This window comes from Puma concolor, chromosome C1 (assembly GCF_028749965.1).
Source record: "Puma concolor isolate L17-30 chromosome C1, mPumCon1.1.hap2, whole genome shotgun sequence".
NCBI classification, from domain to species: domain Eukaryota; kingdom Metazoa; phylum Chordata; class Mammalia; order Carnivora; family Felidae; genus Puma; species Puma concolor.
The window spans coordinates 205075058-205099205 of NC_141674.1; the positions used below are offsets into that span (position 1 = coordinate 205075058).

Sequence of the window (24148 nt, forward strand, 5' to 3'; positions counted from 1 at the left end):
TGTGTCCAAATCTCCCCCTTTTATGACAACACCAGTCCTTTTGGAAAAGGAGCCCACCCTACCCCAGTCTGACTAGGCTGTTTCCATATAAGGCCACCTTCAGAGGTGCCCAGGGTTAGAACTTCGACGTATAAATTTGGTGGGCACACAATTCAATCCATAACAGATGGGTGTCACTCCCGGAGTTCTGGGGCACAGTTCCACATGCTCCATTGGCACACAGCTGACTCACACTGGCGTCTTGTTTCATCCTCTCAACGACCGCCCGCCCTGCAAGATGGGGAGGCCGAGCACATTTCTTTCGATGTAAGAGGCTGGGGGCAGTTAAATGGCTGTGGTTTGGACAGTCACCCTGTACACACCCCCGAGACCTGCTCGGCAGCCTGCTTCCCAGCTGTGACCATGGCAGGGTAATCAGCCTCCCTGCATCTCTGTTGTGGGAAGGCTGAAACGAGTTTGCAGAGGGTCTGGTGCAGTGCAAAGCCAAGTGGGTGTTCACAGGCCCTCTCTGCCCTCCCCTCTCCCCTTGTGTGGCTCTCGGTGTCGAAAATCTCTTGAATTGAGCCGAGAGCCAATGAGGGCAGGGGTAGGAGAGTGTATATAACATGCCCAAGGTCACAAGGTTAAACCTCTTTCCCACGCAGAGCACCATCCTGTCCAGCACCCTGTCCCCCATACCCCTTCTCTGCAGGTGTTTTTTTCCCCTCTCCTGGGCTGGCTCACCTTCCCCTGCCCTTTAGCTCCCTCCCAGTTCTGCCCCCACATCGTCTTCTGTCTTCCCAAAGATTGGGGAAGTGGCTGCACTATATCTTCAACACATTTTATTCAGGGGCTGTTATGGATGTAGCCTGGGGCTGGGTGCCCAATTTCAGCCAGACACGGGAGGATCAAATTGGGATCCAGCAGTTCCTTCCAGAGACCTTTGACCTTGGAAAAGGAGATATGACCTTGGAAAAGGAGAAGTGACCTCAGGGAGTGTAGGTGGGGAGGGGGGCTGTGGCAACTGGGCTACAGAATCTTAGAGCTGGATGGAACCCTGGAACACTCCTACTCCAGGCCACAGAGGGGCAAACCCGGGAGGGGAGGTGATGTGCCAAGGTCAAATGTTGGGTGGTGCCCGGTGGCAGAAGCCAGGCATCTGAGGCTATATTGGGACCAAAGGGGGACGTGGGGGCTGCCTTCCGGTGTCTGTGAGCCCAGTTCCCAAGGTTGGAGGGGCTTGTGTCGGTGCAGGGGTCGCCTCCAGGGCTCCTGAGGGGAGGGAGGGGAGGCTAAAAGCAAAGTGGGGGAGCGATCTGGGGATTGTGGGAATGTAGGGCCGTGCACCCGCCCCCGGCCATGCGTGGGGCGCCGGGAGAAGGGGCTGGCGGGCAGGGTGGGTCCTGCGGGGGCTCGCGCGTGGGGGCCGGGCCGGCCGGGGCGGAGTGAGTCACGGCCCGCCCGCTCCCATTGTGCGGCCCGGCGGCGGCGGCGGTGGCGGCGGCGGAGCTGCGGCGCCGAGCGCGAGGAGGTGGAGCCCCGGGCTGCGGGCTCCGGCGCCTGCGTCCGCCCGGCCGGCCCGGCTCGCCGCCGCCGCGGGCGCCCCCCGGCCGTCCGGCCCTGCGCGGCGCCAGGCCCCGGAGCGCGCGCGGGAGATGGGGCGCGGCGGTCGGCGTTGGCCCCGCACGCTCCGGAGCCCCGAGGTACCGCAGGGCGGGGCGCGGCGGGCCAGGACCAGGGCCGGGGCCCCGGAGTGTCCCGGGCGTGGCGGGGCCTCGGATGGGCGCGCGGGCGGGCGGGGGGATCGGGCTCGGCGAGGGGGGAGAGGGCGGCCGCGCGAGGCTCCTGACCCCGCCCTCCTCCCCCAGGGCTCCTCACTAGGCCCCTGCAGCGCCCCCTTCTTCTCAACCGGGTCACGGGTCCCTCAGTGAGCAAGGCTCCCAAGTCGCCTCCCCGGCCATGGCCAACGGAGTGATCCCGCCGCCCGGGGGCGCCTCCCCCCTACCCCAGGTGACTGACGCGCGCGGGGGTGGAAGAAGACGGGAGGGACCCCCAAAGAGGAGAGGGGAGTCCTCTGGCCGACCTTGGGACCCCCAGATCCAGGGATGGAGCTGGGTTGGAGGGTATGGGGCGGGGGGGGGGGGGGGCACGCTTTGGTATTTTTCAGTTCTGTTGCCCCTCCCCTCCCAAGCCCAGGGAGCCTGGGATGCTGACCCAAGCCTGGGGCGCAGGGAGAGGGGGTTGTTGAAGGTGGAGCCCGCTGGTCTCCCCCACCCACAGCCAGGGCTGGGAGTTGGGGGGGGGGGGGATGTGGGGCATTCTTGGGTCAAGGGTCCTTAGGAGAGGCTGTCTGAGCCTGCAGGTCCGGGTGCCCTTGGAGGAGCCCCCTCTGAGTCCAGACCTGGAGGAGGAGGACGATGACTTGGGCAAGACCTTGGCTGTGAGCAGGTTTGGGGACCTCATCAGCAAGCCCCCGGCCTGGGACCCTGAGAAGCCCAGCCGCAGCTACAGCGAGCGGGACTTTGAGTGTGGGTAGCCTGGGGACCCCTAGTGTGGCCGCCCTCACCACCATCACCTTCATTGCCACCATCACCGTGCTCACCACTGGCTTGGTCACCCAGTGCCATCTTGTGCTGGACGCTGTGCTGGACGCTGTGCTGGGCCACCATGCCATGTTAAGTCATCCTGCCTCACTCACCCATCGCCTGTCCACCTTCCAGGGGACCGGGCCCCAGACGCAGGGGAGACACAGGGAGATGGGCCTGAGGCTTCCCTCCCCTCCGTGACCTTCGTCTTCCCCAAGTCTCTGCCATACCTCCGGCCCTGCTCTCTTCTCTCTGCCTCCTTCCTCAGCTCTGACTCTGCCTTCCCCCCTTGCTGTATCGTGTCCTATTTCCCCAAGCCCCCCTTTCACGACCTTCTCCCTTAGGCCCATTCCCCCGCTCTGCCAGGCCTTACCAATGGCAGGACGTGGATACAGGTGTTGGGGGGAGCCTGGCTCTCGAGGAAGGACTAGGGTGCCCTTGTTTGAGGCCCTGAGCTAGAATAAGGTGTGTGTCCCTAGGGTGGTGAGGGGCCCCCTTCTGCTGTGGGGACCCCAACCGGCTCTCCTGCACCCCCAGTTCACCGGCACACATCCCACCACACCCACCACCCGCTCTCGGCGCGCCTCCCTCCACCCCACAAGCTGCGGCGACTGCCCCCCACCTCTGCCCGGCAGACCAGGAGGAAGAGGAAGAAGGAGAAGACCTCTGCTCCCCCCTCTGAGGGGACCCCTCCCATCCAGGAGGAGGGGGCAGCCGGAGTGGAGGAAGAGGAGGAGGAGGAGGAGGAGGAAGAGGAAGGGGAATCTGAGGCAGAACCTGTGGAGCCCCCGCCCTCAGGGTCCCCACAGAAAGCAAAGGTATGGGTCTGCCCCCGAAGGAGCACCGACTCCTCAGGGAGGGGTGCAGAGAGGAGAGGAAGGAAGACGAAGCAGAGGGGGCTGGGCCTGCCTGGGGGAAGCAGAGTCGGGGGTTGGGGGCTGAGTCTGGGCAGGGACCCAGGCACTCTGCTTTGTCCACAGTTCTCCATTGGAAGTGACGAGGATGACAGTCCTGGCCTCTCCGGGAAGGCTGCCTTCACCAAGCCCCTGCCCTCGGTGGGCCCTTGCTCTGACAAGAGCCCCCAGCAGTCAGTCAGGTACTGGCATCCAGCCCAGAGCAGGTCCCAGGCTCCTTCCTGACCCTGGGGATTGTCCCCAGCTCTGACCCCGGGGAAGAGGGGAGGAGAGGAGAGGGGGCGGAGGAAGCGGGGAGGGGCACGCCTCCCTCTCTATCCACATGACTGACAAAGAGGAGAGAGAAGGTGTCACTAGAGAGGACAGGGCTAGAGGGGGAAGGACAGAGAGGAAGGGGGGGACTGGTGTGGTGGGGGCAGGGAGCTGGACGTGAGCTTCCTTCTCTGCCCAGAAGGAGTCTGTGTCTAGTGCCCAGGGGGCTATTCCAGGCCCCACCCCAAACTGGAGGAGGGCAAAGGAACCCCCTAACCTGGCCCATCTCCACCATGGTTCCCTGTCAAGTCCAAGGCTGCCATGGTGCCTCCTCAGCTCCCCGAGCCCCCGGGCCCGGGCCTCCCGAGTCGCTGGGGAGAAGAGCCGGCCCTGGAGCCCGTCGGCCAGCTATGACCTTCGGGAACGGCTGTGCCCAGGCAGTGCCCTGGGTAGCCCAGGTGGCCCGGAGCAGCAGGTGCCCACTGACGAGGCGGAGGCCCAGATGCTGGGCTCCGCGGACCTGGACGACATGAAGAGTGAGTGACACCCTGTGGCAGCCCCCGTGGCCCACCCCCATGGGCGCCCCGCCTGTGAGGAACCTTGGGGAAGCTCTGTGCTCTCCCCAGACTAGCGCTGGGTCCCCTCTGCAGTATCCCTGTCTGCTGGAATGTGGCCAGGGGCGGGGAGCTCACTACCTCACCAAGCCACTTCTCTGGTTGCCAGAGCTGAGATTTCCCTTCGTGACACCTCTGTCCTTCTGTCCTGATTCTGTCCTCTGAGTCACCCCCTGAATAAGGCAACCTCTCTTCCCCACGGCATTTGGAGATTTTATATCTCCTCTTCCCCTAAGGCTCATCTTCTCATTTTCGTTTTGGCCCCTTCACACTGGCCCCCTGAGCGTGAGCCACTCTTCTGGGTCCTGCTTCTCCCTACATCAGGGGCCCCATACTTGTCACACCACCGTTGGCAGGGCCTGGCCGTGATCTCGGCACATTCCTTCCGTCTTATCAGTGCCCTGGTTTCTGTGCCACCTGTCATCACCCACGGGGCTCTGTGCCCGGGCCAGGGGCATCACTGACCCCACCTCCCTCCCCCTTGGAACCACAGTGTGTGGGCGCGGGTGGGAGGGAGGGCTTTGAGCTCAGTACGTCATGGAAAGTTGCCAGGGCCTGAGGACAGGGACAGGAACAATCCGATGGCAGCAGTGGTGTGGGGGTGGGGGTCAGGGGGAGGGCGTGTTTACAGACTCAGGGAGGGGGCTGGAAGCAGCAGGGAGCAGGCCCGGGGCTGCCAGGAGTCAGGAGGCTCTGGTTGGGTGAAGACCACTGGCCCAGGCTCCCACCTTTTAGGAAAGCCAGGGCTCTGGGAGGGAGCAGGGGCCGAGGGCTCGGCCCCCGGGGGAATGATGAGCCTGCTGGAGGAGGTCACAGAGCCCATCGGGGCACCAAGCCCTAGGCCTGAGGACGCTGAGAGCCGGGGCCCTGGAATGGCCCCAGCCCCCAGCACTCGAGACTCGCTGACCTCAGAGGACTTAGAGATGTTGGTGCTGGACCTTGATGACTGTGACCCATGGGAACCCACCCAGGGCCAGCTGAGCCCCATGGCAGGGGGACCAGCTTGTGAGTAACTGGGCAGCTGGCCTTTCCGCAGCTGCTGGCCTGGAAGGGGCAGGCGGGGAGGAAGGGACAGAGCTCTCCTTGAGTCTGCCAGATGTGTGTATCAATGGGGGAGACCTGGGTGCTGAGAGAGGGCACAGGGAAAGTGTCGGGGGCCTGGTGAATTGATACAGGTCATAGAGCTCCAGCATGAGAGGCAGCGGCCATGGGCGAGGGAAGGGAGCTGGGGCTGTGGACTGAGCTGGGGTCTGCCTTTTTACTGTGCTTTGGCCGGTGGTCCCCTGTGTTACTTTGGGCTAGTCCATCTCCCTGTCCGGGCTTCACTGTCCTTGTCTGTGGTGTGGAGGTGTGGACATGGCCCCTGGGCGACCGTGGCACCCGCCAGGTAGACTGGCTGGGCAGAGCAGGGGGCCGGAGGGGTTAACTGTGGCCGTGAGGCCCTGAGCTGGACCGCTGGGACCACGAAGCCTGCCTCGTCTGCAGGTCACCGGCTGGAGGACAACCCTGGCATGCGGCGTCACCTAGTGAAGAAGCCGTCGCGCACGCAGGGTGGGAGGGGCAGCCCCGGTGGCTTGGCCCCCATCCTGCGCAGGAAGAAGAAGAAGAAGACGTTGGATCGGAGGCCTCATGAGGTACCGGGCCTGCGGCTTCCTCTCCCCTCCTCCCCAGAGCCTCCTCTTCCCTCCTCCCTGCCCCGCCTGGGCGCCGTGTCTCTGAGACCGCCGGTCCCACCTGGCGGCCCCCAGACCCTCACCTTGGCGTCTGCCTCAGGTGTTTGTGGAGCTCAATGAGCTGACGCTGGACCGCAGCCAGGAGCCCCACTGGCGGGAGACGGCGCGCTGGATCAAGTTTGAGGAGGATGTGGAGGAAGAGACAGAGCGCTGGGGCAAGCCCCACGTGGCCTCGCTCTCTTTCCGCAGCCTTCTGGAGCTCCGGAGGACCATCGCCCACGGTAGGCGCCCCGCGGGCCTGGCCCTGGGGTGCAGTGCCCTCTTCAGAGACCCCGGAGGTTGGCCCGCAGCAGGCTGTCCAGCTCTTGGGGACTGCTCCCTGGAGTCCTGGGCCCAGGCGAGGTCCGGCTGCCACTCTGGAGATGTGGGGTCTGACTGCTTGCTTAGCCGTAAGCTCTGAGGGCCTGAGCTGTGCCTCTGGTGCCCGGTGCAGGACCTGGGCCGTAGTAGGCCACAGTCCACGTGCGGGAAGCTCGCCCGTGGCTCCCCTCCCTGGGTTTGGAGGGGCCGTCCCTTGCTCTTGTGTTCCCTTTGCACACCCCCCTCTCTGGCTCGGCGAGGCCACGTGGAACGGTGTGGAACGGTGAGCCCCGGGCGCTTGGCTCGCGCCGTGTGTCTGCCTGCCCCGGGGGAGCGAGGCGGCCGGGGTGGTTGTTCCTATCTGACGGGGCCCTGGCCCCTTCCTCGACTGTGCCCCCAGGAGCTGCCCTCCTGGACCTGGAGCAGACCACTCTGCCGGGTATCGCACATCTCGTGGTGGAGACCATGATCGTGTCTGACCAGATCCGTCCGGAGGACAGGGCCAGTGTCCTGCGCACCCTCCTGCTGAAACACAGGTGCCAGGGTGGGGCGCCTGGGACGGGCCTTCTAGGTCAGCTGCTCTTCCAGGAGCACAGACTCACCTGTGTGGCTTTCTAGCCTCTGCTTGCATAACCCAGGCAACAGGGAGTTTATTCCTCGTTCATCTTTGGACAGCACCAGCCGTTAGAAGGTTCTTTCTTACACTGAGGTACAAGGGATGCAGATCCTTTTCTTTTTTCTTTTCTTTTCTCTTCTCTTTCCTTTTCTCTTTTCTTTCTTTTTTCTTTTCTTTCTTTTCTTTTCTCTTTTCTCTTTTCTTTCCTTTTCTCTTTTTTCTTTTCTTTTCTTTTCTTTCTTTTCTTTTTCCTTTCCTTTTCTCTTTTTTCTTTTCTCTTCTTTCTTTTCTTTTTCCTTTCCTTTTCTCTTTTCTCTTTTTTCTTTTTTTTCCTTTGTTTTGCTTTCTTCTTTCAAGTTTAAAACAAATTTTTTTTTCAACGTTTATTTATTTTTGGGACAGAGAGAGACAGAGCATGAACGGGGGAGGGGCAGAGAGAGAGGGAGACACAGAATCTGAAACAGGCTCCAGGCTCTGAGCCATCAGCCCAGAGCCTGACGTGGGGCTCGAACTCACGGACCGCGAGATCGTGACCTGGCTGAAGTCAGACGCTCAACCGACTGCGCCACCCAGGCGCCCCTTCTTTCAAGTTTTTTAAATGTTTTTATTTATTTTTGAGAGAGAAAGACAGAGGATGAGCAGGGGAGGGGCAGAGAGGGATACACAGAATCCGAATCAGGCTCTGAACTGTCAGCACAGAGCCCAACGCAGGGCTCAAACTCACGAACTGTGAGATCATGACCTGAGCCAAAGTCGGATGCTCAACCGACTGAGACACCCAGGCACCCCCCTCCGCCGACCCTTTATTTCTCATTTCTTCATGACCTCAGCCCACTAAGGGCATCTCCTCTTAACCTGCCTTGCTCCCTCTGCTCTCTTCACAGCCATCCCAATGATGACAAGGACACTGGCTTCTTTCCCCGAAACCCATCCAGCTCCAGCGTGAACTCGGTCATGGGGAATCATCACCCAACCCCCAGCCATGGCCCTGACGGTGCAGTGCCTACCATGGCCGAGGACGTGGGGGAACCAGCCCCTCTCTGGCCTCATGACCCAGATGCCAAGGAGGTCAGTCGCCTTGCTCTGACCTGGGCTGGGGGACTGAGAGGGCTTCTGATTTCACACTGGAGGCCACTGATGGCTTCGTTGAGTGGGTCAGGAAGGTTGGATGCCTGGTACCACACCAGGCATGTGGGGGATCCAGATACGCATGAGGGCCTCTGCCCTACAGAAATAGGAGGTTTAGATGAGATGATGTGGCAGACCCATGGGAGCCGTTTAAACGAGATAAGGCTGAGGTGGTCGTGAGCTGCTCGGAGGAGGGGTCCACAGCCCGAGTGGTCTGCTCCCGATGTGGGGCGCGTCACCCCGGGGAGGGACAAAACAGGGCCCAGGTCCAGGGGTTGGAGGGCCGAGTCCAGGGGGGCTGAAGCAAGGGAGGGGAGGGCCTGCCACGGCCTCCGGTCAGGGTCCCAGCCCTATTCCAGTTCTGCGTCCTTAGAAGCCCCTCCACATGCCTGGGGGAGACAGTCACCGGGGAAAAAGCCTGAAGCTACTGGAGAAGATCCCTGAAGATGCCGAGGCTACTGTTGTGCTCGTGGGTAAGGAGGGCAGGGGGCTGGGGTTACTGGGTGTGTGGGTTTCCTTCCACTGTGGTCTGTTGGTCTTATGCTCTGGCCTGCAGGCCACCTCTTCCATCCCTGGCCAGCCCCCGAACTTGCACCTGCTTTTCTTGACAGCCTGTCTTGCCCCCAGCTCTTTCTTTCTCAGTCCTCTGCCTGCCTCCCGTCCAGTTTTCTGCTGTTTGGGACTGCTGCTAGCCTGCACGGCACTTTTGTGGGAGTTAAAAAGAAGCACTCTTTCTTGAAGACTGTGAACGTTTCATCTATTGATGAATCATAATAAATATGTAAACGTATGAATGAATAGGGTTTCTTTAGATTGGGGTTTCTTCGTGCAGCACGCAACCTGCTCAACTGTACATGACAGCCCCAGATGTTTTCTTTAGGGCCAGCCTGGACTGATCCTCTTTACCCAGTGCCCGGTGCCTTACTCTCCCCCACAGGCTGCGTGCCTTTCTTGGAGCAGCCGGCGGCAGCTTTTGTGCGACTGAATGAGGCTGTGCTCTTGGAGTCTGTGCTCGAGGTCCCGGTGCCGGTTCGCTTTCTCTTTGTGATGCTGGGTCCCAGCCACACCAGCACTGACTACCACGAGCTTGGGCGTTCCATTGCCACCCTCATGTCTGACAAGGTGGGTCCTGCAGGCCCCGGGCTGGGTGCTCTAGGCCTGTTCCCCTGAGCCCTACTTTTCCCCAGTCTCTCCCTGCCTACCTTGGTGCCTGTGGATGCAGGGGTGCTGGGGGCCCTTCTGGGTGGAGGCAGTGCTCTGGAGTGGTTGTGAAGGAGCTGTTGGCCAAGGGGAGAAGAGGGAGCCCTAGGCTGGGGCCGTTGGAAGGGGAGGTGGTTGAAGAGGGAGAAAGAGTTCTGGATGAGTCATGAGACTTGAAGGGGAGGGCTGGGTATGTTGGTCTTTGCTGTGGCTTCTCCTCGGCTTGGATAGGAAGGTCCTCTGGCCAGGGGTGATGTTGGAAATCCGTACTAACCAACCTGTAGGGTGTGGGTACTCTAGTCAGAATGGTTTCGGGGGCCCCTGCTATGCCAAGCGTTGCCCTTTTAGTTGTGGCGTTGTGGAAAAATCTCGAAGCTCCTAGGGGAACAGAAAGCATTTGGAGGTTCAGGGTTGTGGCCGGCCGATTGCTGGCCAGCAGGGACATGACTCCGTATTTTGACAATCGGACTGGACGCGTATACGTGGCCAGACATCCACCCTGCCTCTGGCTCTGTGAGGGCCCAACGCCTCCTCTCCGAAGCCCTCCCAGGGGCGCTCTGGGAGGCTCAGCCCTTGCCTCTCCTGCCCCCAGCTGTTTCATGAGGCTGCCTACCAGGCAGATGACCGGCAGGACCTCCTGAGTGCCATCAGCGAGTTCCTGGATGGCAGCATCGTGATCCCCCCATCGGAGGTAGAGGGCCGTGACCTGCTGCGCTCCGTGGCCGCCTTCCAGCGCGAGCTGCTGAGGAAGCGGAGGGAACGTGAACAGACCAAAGTGGAGATGACTACCCAGGGAAGCTATGTGGCCCCTGGGAAAGGTCAGCCCCTTTGGGGCCCATCCCCTACCTGCCCTGGAGCTCCTAAGGTCGTGACCCAGCCTGCCCTGACTCCCTAGCTCCTGCATGCCCGCTCCCAGCCCCAGTCGGGGAGGACTGAGCCCAGGGCCCCGCCGCGGGAGGGGTGGTCTGTGCTCCAACAGCCCCTTGTTCCCCCAGAGCTGGCTGTGGAGTTGGGGGGCTCTGAGGTGACCCCTGAAGATGACCCCCTGCTGCGGACTGGCTCAGTGTTTGGGGGGCTCGTGCGGGATGTGAAGCGTCGGTACCCGCACTACCCCAGTGACCTGCGAGATGCCTTGCACTCCCAGTGCGTGGCGGCCGTGCTGTTCATCTACTTCGCTGCCCTCAGCCCCGCCATCACCTTCGGGGGCCTGCTAGGTGAGAGGGAGGGGAGGCAGGGCGAGGCGCCCAGCGTCACCCTCAAGGTCTGTGGTCGGGAGACCCCAGGGATCACTCTTGCAGGGGTTGGGAGGGGTGCAAGGGGCGAGGGAGGCTGTGGCCGCCCCAGGGGTGCTGGTGGTGAGGGGCCTGGGAGGGATGGGGCTGGGCTCTGGGGGGTTGCTCTGTCCTAGTTGGGTCCCCAGGTCAGGGTAAGCTAGATGAAGAGGAGGGCCCGGGTCCAAGGAGCCAGGCCAGGGCCCTCCCACTGACCCTCGCCCTCGCCAGGGGAGAAGACGGAGGGCCTGATGGGTGTGTCTGAGCTGATTGTGTCCACCGCTGTGCTTGGCGTCCTCTTCTCCCTGCTGGGGGCCCAGCCGCTTCTTGTGGTCGGCTTCTCCGGGCCATTGCTGGTGTTCGAAGAAGCCTTCTTCAAGGTGACGGCGCTACCCTGCCCCTCCCCAGGGATCAGCTTCTCACGCCCTGTCCCTTGGCCCAGGCCATGGGTCCCTGCAGTGTCTCCCCTCCTCCTCCTTTGGATCCCGTGACCTCGTCCTCCCCCCCCCCCCCCACATCCCGCCGCCAGGGTCTCTGACCTCTGTGGGTAACCACACCTCCCTCCTGTCCTCCAGTTCTGCCGAGCCCAGGACCTGGAGTACCTCACCGGCCGGGTGTGGGTTGGCCTCTGGCTGGTGGTTTTTGTCCTTGCCCTGGTGGCCGCCGAAGGCAGCTTCCTGGTCCGCTATATCTCACCTTTCACCCAGGAGATCTTCGCCTTTCTCATCTCGCTTATTTTCATCTATGAGACCTTCCACAAGCTGTACAAGGTGGAGGTCCAGAGAGGTCTTGGGGGGTGGGGGGGTTTTGGGGGGCAGGGAGGAGGGCTCCGTTGGGTGTGGGCGTGGGGGGTTGGGACACCCTGGGCTAGGTCAGCGCTGAAGGGCAGGGAGCCACAGCCAGAGGGTACAGGTTGGAACTCCAGTGGGGTCCAACCAGTATGTGATGGAGTGGGGCGCTGTCAGTGCTATGGGGCTCCTTTTGTAGAGGACTGTGTGTGTGTGTGTGTGCACACGCGTGTGTGCGTGCATGGTGTAGCTGGGTGTCCTGTGACGCTGTTGCTTGGTCAGGTATGTGAGGACCCAGGCTTCGCCCTCACAGCTGTATGAAATCAGGGTGATGAAATTAGGGTCACCTGCCCAGGTTCAGTGTCACAACCTTGTAACCCACACAGGTATTCACGGAGCACCCGCTGCTGCCATTCTACCCTCCCGAGGGGGCATTGGAGGCTGGGCTAGACCTGAATGGGAGTGCCCTGCCCCCCACTGAGGGGCCGCCGGGCCCGAGGAACCAGCCCAACACGGCTCTGCTGTCCCTCATTCTCATGCTTGGGACCTTCCTCATTGCCTTCTTCCTACGAAAGTTCAGGAACAGCCGCTTCTTGGGTGGCAAGGTGCGTGGCTGGGGACTGGGGGGCCCCCATGGGTCCCCCCCCACCCCCAGTTCCTGCCGTCACTGCCCGTCTCCGCTCCAGAGAGGGGCTTCCCCCTTGTCCCGGTCAACCCATGGACCTAAACCAAATCTGTGCGGTCCCTTCCCCACCGGAAGCGTCAGAGAAATTGAATCAGGGGAGGAATGTCCTCTTGAGCTGCGCAGCACCCATGGGACTTAGAGGGACGGGTCAGGGGATTTCTGGCTCCAGCTTGGACCCAAGGGAATCGGGAGTAATGAGCCCTCATGTCAGTGCCCCTGACCCTCACGTTCACTTTCTGCTCCTTTACCCCATTGGCTCCTCTCTCCAGGCTCGCCGCATCATTGGGGACTTTGGCATCCCCATTTCCATTCTGGTGATGGTCCTAGTGGATTACTCTATTACAGACACCTACACGCAGGTGAGCGAGCTCCCCCGCCCCCCAGCCCCGGCAGGGGATTCTCACCCCAGAGTCTTGAGAGGGAGGCCACGACTCGTTCCCATTGCTGCAGTGGCCATGATCAAGGGTGGGCCTCAGCTTTCCTAGTGACATGGTGACCTGCTGGGGCCGCGCTGGGGTGGGTGGGTGGGCTGGGGGCCGCTGAGGTGGCCAGCCGGGGGGGGGGGCGGTGTGAGGCTGTGTGACCCTGTGCCTAGACTCCTGGAGCAAGTAATGGGCTGGGGACCAAATGACAGGTGTCCCTGGGCCTCAGGGAGAAAAGATGTCATTCTCTTTTACCAGACCCGTGCAGGGACAGTGACTTTGGAAGATGGAAAACTAATTTCCCCAAAACCTGTTCACATCCAGGTTTCCTGGAGTCCTGGGACAGGGAACACAGAACTTGGTGGTGGGGGCAGTGCCACCCTGTGGGGTTCTTAGCATGGGGAGGCCGTGTGCCTGAACCCTGTCTTCCTTCCTGCCATGCAGAAGCTGACGGTGCCCACAGGGCTCTCAGTGACATCCCCCCATAAGCGCACGTGGTTCATCCCACCCCTGGGCAGTGCCCGTCCCTTCCCGCCCTGGATGATGGTGGCGGCGGCTGTCCCTGCCCTCCTGGTCCTCATCTTGATCTTCATGGAGACACAGATCACTGCGTGAGGGGGCTGGAGGACCCTGGGTGGAGGAGGTTGGGGAAGAGCGGGAAGCGGTGGGAGTGGTGGCAAGGGGGGGGCACGTGGGCCTGGGCACAGTTTCCCTGCGGTGCTGTGACACGATACCCATCTGTCTGCATCATCATTTGCGAGGTGGCACTTGGCAGTCCTCACCACATTCTGGCAGTACGTTCTCTCGCCCAGCGATGCTCGCATGTGTCTCATTTTGGTTTTAAACCACAACGTGGTGAGATCTGGCATCTGGCTTTTGTGGTGCTTTAAATACCCACAGTATGAGATTTCAGCTCTGATTTGCTTAGCCGTGAGAACATCACTTTGGGAACTTGAAAGAGGAAACTGGCAGGCCCTGGGGAGAGCTCTTCCCTGCATGTCGTTCCCCCACGACGACACTGTCCCTGCTGCGCGTGCCCGGCCTCGCCGCTGGCCTGCCCTCCTAGCCCCTCAGCCCTCGCTTCCCGTCCCGTTCCTGCAGGCTCATCGTCAGCCAGAAGGCACGGAGGCTGCTCAAGGGCTCTGGCTTCCACCTGGACCTGCTCCTGATCGGCTCGCTGGGGGGGCTCTGTGGGCTGTTTGGGTTGCCCTGGCTCACGGCTGCCACCGTCCGCTCAGTCACTCATGTGAATGCACTGACTGTTATGCGCACCGCCATCGCTCCTGGCGACAAGCCCCAGATCCAGGAGGTGCGGGAGCAGCGGGTCACTGGAGTGCTCATCGCCAGCCTCGTGGGTGAGAGCACCCACCTTGCAAGGCCCCCTGCCCCCACCCCACAGACTTGCCTTCTCGGACCCTGTGGCCTTAAATCCACTGTCTATCCCGGACTTGACCCAGGTGACTCCTGAGTCTCCGAAGGCATCACGTCTAGCACCCGCTGTGACCCCAACCTGCCTCTTAACACTCTGTGAACCTTTTTACCCCGAGCCTTTTCCTGGTTCTCTGTCCTGCTCCATCTTCTCTTGTTTGTAGCGACGAGGCCCAGATCCCCTCTCCACGGGGCCCGTCCATCTTCATGGGGGCCGTCCGAGGGGTCAGGTAGGTCTGTGTCACCTCCTCCAGGCCTGTCTATCGTCATGGGGGCTGTGCTGCGCCGGATCCCGTTGGCTGTGCTCTTTGGGATTTTCCTGTACATGGGGGTCACGTCACTGTCCGGCATCCAGCTGTCCCAGCGTCTGTTGCTTATCCTCATGCCGGCGAAACACCATCCTGAGCAACCCTATGTGACCAAGGTAGGGCCAGGAAGCATGGAGGTGGGGAGGAGGGGTGATGGGGAGGGGCCGCGAGGGATTCCCGGGCTGGAGATGGACAGGATGACGGTGGAGGGTAAGTTGGGGCCTGGGGAGCTGAGTCCCCAGAGACTCGGGGGGGGGGGGGAGCAGGCCGAGGGCTGCGCCGCCGTGAGACTCGAGGCCGGTTCCCCAGGTGAAGACGTGGCGGATGCACCTGTTCACCTGCATCCAGCTGGGCTGCATCGCGCTGCTCTGGGTCGTCAAGTCCACAGCGGCCTCACTCGCCTTTCCCTTCCTGCTGCTGCTCACGGTGCCTCTGAGGCGTTGCCTTCTGCCCCGGCTCTTCCAGGAAAGGGAGCTGCAGGCGGTAAGGGATGCCGCGCGGGGCAGTGTGAGGGCAGATGGGCCCTGGAATCGGGGGCTCCTGGGTCCCAGCCTCTGCTGTGCCACCTGCTAGTTGTGTGACCAGAGGCAAGTTACCTAACCTCCTGGAATCTTACTTCCAGATGTAGGAAAGGGCTGATAATGGAGTCTTCCTTATAGGAGTGTCGTGAGGGTTAAGCGCTAATCCAGGTAAAGCACCAAGTATGACGGTTTGGTGTGAAATCCGCACAGGACTACTGCCGATAGCTGTGCAGGTCGTGTCCTGCACAAAAGCACACAGCTCAGGGACAAGCGGGGGTGGGGTGGCACCGAAACCCACCCCGAGCTCTGTTTTGGTCAGCTGGAGGAAGGGACGTGGTTTTGAAGTCACCCACCCGAACGCGGTGTACAGGGTAACACAGGAGCGAGGATTGGCCCCTTGGAAGTACTTGAGCGGCAGTAACGGCTGTCACCGTTACTGTTATCGGGAGGTGTCACTGGGCTGGCGACCTGAGGGTTTTGGCTAGAGGGAAGTGTTTCAGGCTGGGGTCATGGTCCCCACAGTCAGTGAGGGCCGGGAAGGTGTGGGCTGCTGGCCGGAGGCGTTGCCGGGGACTGGGAGGGCGGGAGCCGCCTCCCTGCCTCTCCCAACCCTCTCCCTTCTGCAGCTGGACTCTGAAGACGCTGAACCAAACTTTGACGAGGACGGCCAGGATGAATACAACGAGCTGCACATGCCCGTGTGATCCTCCAACGTGGTGCCCCTCAGAGACCCCGATACCTTAGTGATCGACACCTGGGCCCCAGTCGGAGCCCAGCCCCAGGGCCAGCGGGTTCCTCACAACCCAGAGACGTGCCTGGAACCACCACCGCCACGGCCAGAGCAGCCCGATGACTCTGCCCAGGGCACTGACCTTGGCTCACCCAGGCCCTTTCACAGACCAGACCGGCACAGGCTTTGAGCTCATTATAACCACACTCCTTGTCTTGTGTCTGCCTCACTTTCTTGGTTCCATCTCTGGTCTCTCAGGTCATACTTATCCAACTGGAATTGGAAGAATTCTATTTTCAGGGTCATCAAAGCCAGGGAGAGTTTGGAGGCAAGGACAGAATTCTTGGGGGAACGGGAGAGAATCAAGGCCACAGAAGGTCAGAGCTGGACCTTATCGTCACCCCCTTGGGCCCTCTCGAGTACAGCTGAGGAAGGAGCAGGAGGCTCAAGGTCTGGCTCAAGGTCACATACTGCTAATCTGGCCCCTGCTTAGAAGGGGGAGGGTGGGAAAGGGGAAGGGGAGGAGGTTGCTCCGCTTTAGCCACTAGAGAAATCAGAGTGTCCCCAGTGGCTTTGGGCCTGTAGAGGGAAATGGAAAATGTTTATCTTCTTTTCCTGATCCCTGGCATTCCGAGGAGCAGGGACAGTAGCCCAATCCCCTAGACGCCAGGGTGGTGCTGGATTTGGGTCCCTGGACCATTTTAGATTCTCACGGCTTAAAAGAGTGGCAGTTGGGGATTCCTGAGGCCACTCCTTGTGCAACAGTCTGTTATGCCAGAAATAACCTGTGAGGCCTTGAAGAGGGTGCAAACTGGGAGCCCATTGCGTCACAGTTGCTAGGCAACCGGTAGCGTTGTGAAGCAGGTTGGCCCTGTGTTGCCCCCTGGTGGCCATTCTCTCACACTGCAGGCTCCGTCCCCACCGGGCAGGAGTAGCGCTGCCACCTGGTGGACCCGCTGGATCTCGTGGTCAGAGATCCCAGGGACTCACATTCTGTGCCTCCTTGGGAGACACGGAGAGGGCCGGGAATGTTACGTGGAGTTCCACAGCCCCCTGGGTGGCTCTGCGCATCCCGATCCACGCTTCCTCAGCCCCACCCTAGCTGGCCTTGCTTCTTCCTTAGCCTTTTCCTAGTTTCGTCCCTCGTGTTCAGGCCAACAGCTAGAGCCCTGAAGCTGGTCAGCACAGAGGGGACAGAGCGCTGCGAGGCCGTTTGTGGTGTTCATAGGGAAGAGATGCCCTTCCAGACGTCCCAGATTGCCATTTGGGTTTAAGCATTTCAGTCCAGCCGGCTCCTTTGGTCTCCGGCGACACCATGGCCTCTAAGTTCATTTGGCCTTTGACTGGCTCCCTTGGCCTAATGAAGACAAAATCCCTTTTCCTTGAGGTTGGCCAAGTCCCGGTGGAATTTCAGAGGAACTGTGCCAGGAGCAAAGTGAATGAAGGTCAAACACAAAAACCCTGAAAGTAGATTGAGAGCAGAGCAGATTGCGAACGAGATGGCAGAGGCAACAGATGGGCGTGGCTGAGAGGCGTTGTATGCAGGGGTGGGGGTGGGGGGTCCGTCAGGGTGCGGGTGGGTTTCCCCATTTGATCTGGGGGATGCGGGGGACCCCGAAGGAAGGAACCTACTACTTCCTAAGCCCCTGAGGGCAAGTGCTAACTTGAGCCGCGAAAGCTTGGCTCTTCATTGGACACAGGCTGTGTCAGTCATCTTTACTTGGCAAATAGCTGGGAGGTGGGGGTGTTCCTCAACTGGAAAATGAGAAACAAGATGGCGGGGGCATTTCAAAAGGAGTGCGTCTGGGTCCTGGCTGGTGGCCTTCAGTAAAATTAGGAGCCAGGGCCTCAGAGCAGTAGGTGAAAAGGTAGAACCAGATACAACTTCTGGCTAGTGAACATGTCGCCCAGTGTGGAAGGATTTGATTAAGACCTAAGAGCCTGGGACCCTGAAGACAAGCGCCACCCACCTTTTCCCGGCCCCCACGGAGGGAAGGCAGGTGCAGCTGAATCAGGTTTTGGAGGGCAGAGTTGGCCAACCCATACGCTGAACTGCCTGGTCAGAGGGATTCTTTCTCACCCAGGGTGGGGGCCTGTAGAGGCTCCAAGAGGCCCGAGGAGGTTGCAGCACCCCGAAAGTTTGCCAGGGATGGGTACCTTGAGGGTGGCAGAGGAAGGAGGCACAGTGGGGGCCAGGTTAGGCATGGAAGAAAGACAAGGGATGATGAAGCAGTGGCAAACCCATAGAATGGCAGCTGGCTTGGTTTGGGGCCTGGACTGTTAGAGCTCATTTCATTTCATTTGGGTTTTCTCTGACTTTCTCTTCACTGACCCTCTCACCTCATCCTCCTGGGGCATTGGGCAGCTTGATTGAGGATGTCTTCTTCCGGGGGAAGGAGAGGGAACCAACAGAGAGGAGCCCCATCTGGTACCATCTGGTGGCCCAGCTCTGGGGGACTATGATGGGGTTAGAGGCCACGTATTTATTTTATTATTATTATTTTTTTATTTTAGAGAGTGAGAGCGCATGGGGGAGAGGGGCAGAGGGAGAGAGAGAGAATCCCAACCAGACTTCACGCTCAGCGCAGAGCCCAACAAGGGGGTTAGATCATGACCCAGGATCAAAAGTTGGATGCTCAATCGACTGAGCGACCCAGGTACCCTGAGGTCATGGTACTTAAAAATTTTTTTTGCTAATGTTTATTTATTTATTTAAAAAAAATTTTTTTTTTCAACGTTTTTATTTATTTTTGGGATAGAGAGAGACAGAGCATGAACGGGGGAGGGGCAGAGAGAGAGGGAGACACAGAATCCGAAACAGGCCCCAGGCTCTGAGCCATCAGCCCTGAGCCTGACGCGGGGCTCGAACTCACAGACCGCGAGATCGTGACCTGGCTGAAGTCGGACGCTTAACCGACTGCGCCACCCAGGCGCCCCATGTTTATTTATTTTTGAGAGACAGAGACAAAGCACGAGCGGGGTGGGGGAGCAGTGGACAGAGAGAAAGGGAGACACGGAATCCAAAGCAGGTTCTAGGCTCCGAGCTGTCAGCACAGACCCCGACGCAGGCTTGAACTCAAGAACTGTGAGATCACGACCTGGCCTGAAGTCGGATGCTTAACCAACTGAGCCACCCAGGCACCCCTTTGGTATTTTTGAATGACAGGCCCCACTGCTATCTGGTTGAGACTAGAAGCAGCTTGGCAAGTGGGCACAAGCAAGGTGGGACAGGACCCTTCTGATAAGGAGAATAGTGGACCCACTGCCATTTTACCCTCCCCTTGCAGCTTTCTGAGTGGAGTCATGGCCACATCCTGGGTGGCTGCCCAACACTTTCGTTCTCAGACAAGTCCAAGCCCACTTCAGGCCCAGGGAAGTGCTACCTCATTCTTTTACTTTGAGCAAAGAGGGCGGCTGGCGCTTTGTTCCGCGCTGAGGATTCAACTCACTCAAGATGTCTGATGCCCTCGTGAAAGCTTCTGGCTGTCAGCGCTCATAGACCATCTGCTTGGATTGCCCTGAACCCCTCCTTCAGGGCACAGAACCTGGCAATAATGTGTCCCATTTGGCAGCCTGTGTGACATCTCTTATTGTATTAGGTGACTCAAATAATGATCATGCCTGTTGACACTTAGAGCTTCCGAAGGGAATTCTGAGTAGCAATGGAAAGGCGAAGCAGGAGTCAAGGACACTTGTGCCAACACCGCCCGTATAGCTGGTCATTAAGCCAATAGCAATAAAACAGGTTCTGTGGATCCAACTGTGGATTGAATCTAGTGTGGCAAATAGGAAACCCAGAGTGAGGGGTTTGGTTTCCAGATAAATGAATGATATAACTCTCCGAGAGACAACTTGATTAGTTGTGTGACTGCCCACTTGTGCAAAGAGCAAACTCCAGTATTTGTAGGGTTTATGTTCTGGAAGGAAGATTTATTTGAGACCTCTGCTGGGATTATTTTTAATTTAGTTGAAAATGTTTCTTTTGCTTTTTTTTTTTTTTTTTACATTTATTTATTTTTGATAGGCAGAGAGAGACAGAGCACAAGTCGGGGAGGGGCAGAGAGAGAAGGAGACACAGAATCCCAAGCAGGCTCCAGGCTCTGATCTGTCAGCACAGAGCCCGACGTCGGGCCCGAACTCACAAACTGGGAGATCATGACCTGAGCCGAAGTCAGACGCTCAACTGAGCCACCCAGGCACCCTGGAAATGTTTCTTTTTATTGAACAAGTCTTTGTCAAGTGCTGACCGAGCAGGCAGCTGTTGGGATGTTCTGTGGGGGTGGGTGAGCCCCACTTAGATCTGGGGGGCCTGGAGAAGCAGCAGAGGGCTCTTGGGTCAGGGCTGCCATGGTCATGGAGGTGACGGACAGAGAGGCGATGGGTCCAACTGGAGAGAGAGCAGGCCTGGGGGCTGCTGGATGACAGTGTTGAGGAGAAGGGGGCACTGAGGAATGTATACAATGAGACTTTCACTTGAGGCTCCCTTAGCATGCTGGCCACGGCATGACTCCCATGGCACCTCCATGGCTCATATTCATCTGTCTCCCCTCTGGGCCATAAGATGGGCAGAGACCCAGCCTGAGCCTTTTTTTGTGCCCCTAACAACAACAGCAACGACAACAGCAGCCACAACAAAACAAGGCCTGGTCACAGGGGGGCATGGAGGGCAGAGAGGTGAGTAGGTGGCAGAGAAGGAAGGGTCAAGAGGTCAAGGACGCTGCCCTATTTAGCATCCCCTGAAAGCCAAGGGTGACACCAGTAGAACCGTTAAAAAATTCCGAAAGATGTTTTGGTTCTTGTGTTTGTTAGTTTCATTCACAGCTGTCACTTTCTTGGTGTCTGTTAGTGGTACTACCCTCAAGACCCAAACAGGCATTGTGGGTTTCTTTCTTTCTTTCTTTCTTTTTTTTTTTTTTTTAATTTTTTTTTTTAACATTTATTTATTTTTGAGACAGAGAGAGACAGAGCATGAACAGGGGAGGGGCAGAGAGAGAGGGAGACACAGAATCTGAAACAAGCTCCAGGCTCCAAGCTGTCAGCACAGAGCCCGACGAGGGGCTCGAACTCACGGACGGCGAGATCATGACCTGAGCCGAAGTCGGACGCTTAACCGACCAAGCCACCCAGGCGCCCCTGTGGGTTTCTTTCTGAGTCGGCTGGAAGGAGAGATGTTGTGATGCTGCATACTAGGCTGATGAGCAGACGGTGGCAGGTGGGAAAGAGAAAGTGCCATCAAGGGCCCCAGGAGCTGTAGGAGCCAAGATAGGGGATGGATGGGAAGCCCGAGAGATGGCCCTGGGGCTCCAGTCAGCAGAAAGCTTTAAGTTCCATCTTAGCTGTCCCATTCCTGCTTTATGGGTGGTTCTTCAAAATGTTAATGATGGAGGGACCACAGCCTCTCCTTCGTTCTGGTTTTGGAGGTCCTGTCGAATATAGTGCTTCTTTGTAAGAGCTCTCCCTAATGCCAGGATCTCTGGAGGCCATCCTCATACCCTGTTTGCTCTCTGAGGCCCAGCCCTCACCTCCATTCCCACTATAGCTGAAAGTCATTTCTTATCATTGCTTCTCCTTAGTGTGGACATACAAATACATGGTGCATTTATTTACTTTAGAAGGGGCAGGACCATGCCTATTTCTCTTCTGTTTCCCATGCAACCTGAAGGGCTGTATGTAGCATATTCTAATGTTTGGGCTGATTGGTTGGGGGCTGTGATCTGTGAGGTCCTTTCTGGCTCTGCTGGCTTTGCTGTTGTTGAGGGCGTTGTGTTTCAGTGGCCAGAGCATGAGGCTGGGAGTCAGGAGTCCTGGGTTCTACCTTGGCTCAGGGGATTAGGTGATGATTTTGGTTATGTCCCCTCATCTTTCTGGGGTATTAGGGATTTGCTTCAGTGCCTCTTCTGTGGACCTGTTCTTCCAACGGACCTGGACTGCTGCAGTGCCTGCCCCAGGAAGGGTGGGGAACAAGAGGCTGCAATGCCATGGTAACCCCCAAACAATCTATGGGCAAAGTTGCTAAGCTTAAGAACATTTTCCTTAGCCTTGCCAGGAAAATAGATGTTGGGAGAGCTCACTTTTCTATTCCCAGGGGAGTTAGAAACTCAGGGCTCTCCAGGGGGTGAGGTAGGGTGAGGAGTGGGGCTGAGCGTTGATCTTGGAGGATGATTTTGGGAGTCATGACTGAATAATCAGACAAAGCTCTAAGAGATAACTGGAATTCAATTAGAGGAAAGTTTAATATCCATGAGAATTGTGCAGTCCTAAGGCATGAGAAGCACATGAAAAGAATGGGGATTCTTTATTTTTTTTTAAGGATTTTTTTAAGGGGTGCTTGGGTGGCTCAGTGGGTTGAGCGTCTGACTTAGGCTCAGGTCATGATCTCACAGTTGGTGGGATTGAGCCCCGCATCGGGCTCTGTGCTGACAGCTCAGAGCCTGGAGCCTGCTTTGGATTTTGTGTCCCCCTCTCTCTCTGCCCCTCCTCTGCCTACACTCTGTCTCTCTCTGTCTCAAAAAATAAATATTAAAAAAAAAATTAAAAATTAAAAAAAAATTTATTTTTTTAAGTAATTCCTACACCGAATGTGGGGCTCAAACTCATGACCCTGAGATCAAGAGTTGCACGCTCCACCAGCTGAGACAGCCAGGTACCCCTAGGATTCTTTAGAGTTAGATGGAAACATATATATAGTTACATACCTTAAGGGTCAAATAAATGCAAAATCAAATGTGGGCCCTGGATAGGGGCTGTGGACTGGACTCTGGTTTGAAAACTAGTAATCAATTACCAGTATTTAAGGGAGTGGTCTCCCACCAATGAGGATCCAATCAGCATCTGCCCCAAAGTTTTCATTGATGAACAACCTTAGTTAAAAAGAAGGAAATCATCTTTATCATGGATAGACATTTTAGTAATCCAGGGAAAACATGAAATTCAGCACACAAATGTTTAAGGGAATCAAAACTGTAGTTTTAATATTTTCAAGTTAAAGGAATTTGTGTGTATATTATTGTCTTAGCTGTTTGGGCTGCTATAACAGAATACCATAGACTAGGTGGCTTATAAACAACAGAAATTTATGACTCACAGTTCTGGAGGTGGGGAAGTCCAAGATCAAGTTGCTACAGAGTTGGGGTGTGTGAGAGTCTAGTTCTTGGTCTCTAGATATCTGCCTGTCTTCTCACTGTGTCCTCACATGGCAGAAAGGGCAAGAGAGTTCTCTGGGGTTACTTATAAGGGTACTAATCTCACTTATGAGGACTCCACCATCATGACCTGACCATGTCTCAAAGGCCCCTCCTAAATGCCTTCACACTGGGGGTTAGGATTTCAACATAGGAATTTGGGGGGGACACTAACATTCATTCCATAGTGAGGATATTTCATGTACGTGTGGTTTTAAGGAGAATTTGGCTATGACAATAATAGACCACTAACATTCCACTTTTATGTTTGTACTTGAATAATTGATTGAGATTTGAAGTTGAAATCTCTCTAAATTTACATATAGTTTGGAAATTTATGAGAACATAAGCTTGACTGCTTTTTGCATGCCGAATTTATTAACTTTTCTGAGAGTCACTTTAGTACTTGGGAAGGTGTGTCAGTCAGATGAAGTACTTAAAGAAGAATGGAATGTATTAAATTTATAAATGCTGCTTAAAATGTTAAAGAAGTTTAATTAACTAAGTGTATAAATGGGACCAAACATTAATCAAAAGCCCTCTCGAAGTGATTATTAATATTTGCTAGACTTATAAATAGGACAATAAGCTTCCTAAGCCAATTTTAAAAGCTGAAGGAAGAGCAATACATTTCTGAATCTCTACTTTAAATAAATCAAATACTCACTTGAGTATTTGAGCAGACCCAAGTAGAACTATGCGTGGTCTCTTCTGTGCCCCAAAGCCACCCTCAAGGAATTAAAAAAAAACTTTCCTCTAAGCAGTGAATGGGTGTTCAGTGATGCCGGAGGGAGCACAGTGAGTGGAAGGGGAGAAAGGGAAATAAAATTTCAGTGTCGTTGGGATTGTCTCGTTCCCAGGGTCAGTCTAGTTGGTTTATTCCACCCAATGCCAAATTGCTCATCTCACAGGGAGAGACTGTAATTAAGTGTATGCTCACTGTGTGCGGGGTCAGAATAGCTGACGAGGGTGTTTGGCAACTAAGTGGGGTAAGTCATGGTGGCTTTGGGTTCCTCCGCTGTCCCTCTCAGCAAGCCCTTCTAGATGCAGGTCCCCTGCTCTTCTACCTGTCAGTTATTCCTCAAACCATTTCCCCTGAGCAAGAATAAGGACGTTTGCAGGAGAGACCAAGATTTTGTTTTCCAGAAGGGTTTGCTGCTGAGGGCCAGTGGAATGTGCATCAGTCAGAATGCTTATTTGCACCTCATAGAAGCCAGCTGTAGCTAATTTAAGCAGAAACAGAGCTTAAAGAACCATATATAGAACCACTGGGAAGGTAGGAGAATTCAACTCAGAAGTGACGTTGGCCAGAACCACAAAGACACGCCATAGAAAAAGTTGGGTGAGAGGCGCTTGGCTGGCTCAGTCAGAAGAGCATGTGATTCTTGATCTCAGGGTTGTGAGTTCCAGTCCCAAGTTGAGTGTAGAGACTAGTTAAAAAAAAAAAAAAAAGCAACACACAAAAAAACCCAGTTGCATGAGAATGCTGCAGC

The 24148-nt window shown here is 57.2% G+C and overlaps 1 protein-coding gene across 3 annotated transcripts; it reads left to right on the top strand.

Moving 5' to 3' along the window:
* The first annotated feature begins 1422 nt into the window (after nt 1–1422).
* Nucleotides 1423–15692, top strand: SLC4A3 (solute carrier family 4 member 3). 3 transcript variants are annotated; one of them, XM_086719736.1, is made up of 23 exons: nt 1423–1682; nt 1848–1989; nt 2342–2507; nt 3102–3382; nt 3545–3660; nt 4040–4266; nt 5830–5978; nt 6118–6298; nt 6778–6913; nt 7878–8061; nt 8495–8594; nt 9059–9243; nt 9914–10139; nt 10317–10535; nt 10824–10972; nt 11168–11362; nt 11767–11985; nt 12335–12424; nt 12932–13098; nt 13589–13842; nt 14170–14339; nt 14533–14706; nt 15371–15692. In XM_086719736.1, exons 2-23 carry the CDS (start codon nt 1939–1941, stop codon nt 15446–15448), a joined length of 3717 nt encoding a protein of 1238 aa, XP_086575862.1. In that variant the 5' UTR covers nt 1423–1682; nt 1848–1938; the 3' UTR covers nt 15449–15692. The 3 variants fall into 3 exon arrangements, with proteins under 3 accessions (XP_086575862.1, XP_086575863.1, XP_086575864.1); XM_086719737.1 differs by having other exon boundaries at nt 1424–1682; nt 4067–4266; XM_086719738.1 differs by lacking the exons at nt 1423–1682; nt 1848–1989; nt 2342–2507; ... (1 more) ...; nt 3545–3660; nt 4040–4266 and adding an exon at nt 4997–5349.
* The last annotated feature ends 8456 nt before the right edge of the window (nt 15693–24148 follow it).

Coding starts and splice junctions, on each gene's coding strand:
- SLC4A3 (XM_086719736.1), top strand. CDS start 1,939: ATGGCCAACGGAGTGATCCCGCCGCCCGGGGGCGCCTCCCCCCTACCC. Junction 2,508..3,101: donor CAGCGAGCGGGACTTTGAGT/GTGGGTAGCCTG, acceptor CTGCACCCCCAG/TTCACCGGCACACATCCCAC. Junction 3,383..3,544: donor GGTCCCCACAGAAAGCAAAG/GTATGGGTCTGC, acceptor CTTTGTCCACAG/TTCTCCATTGGAAGTGACGA.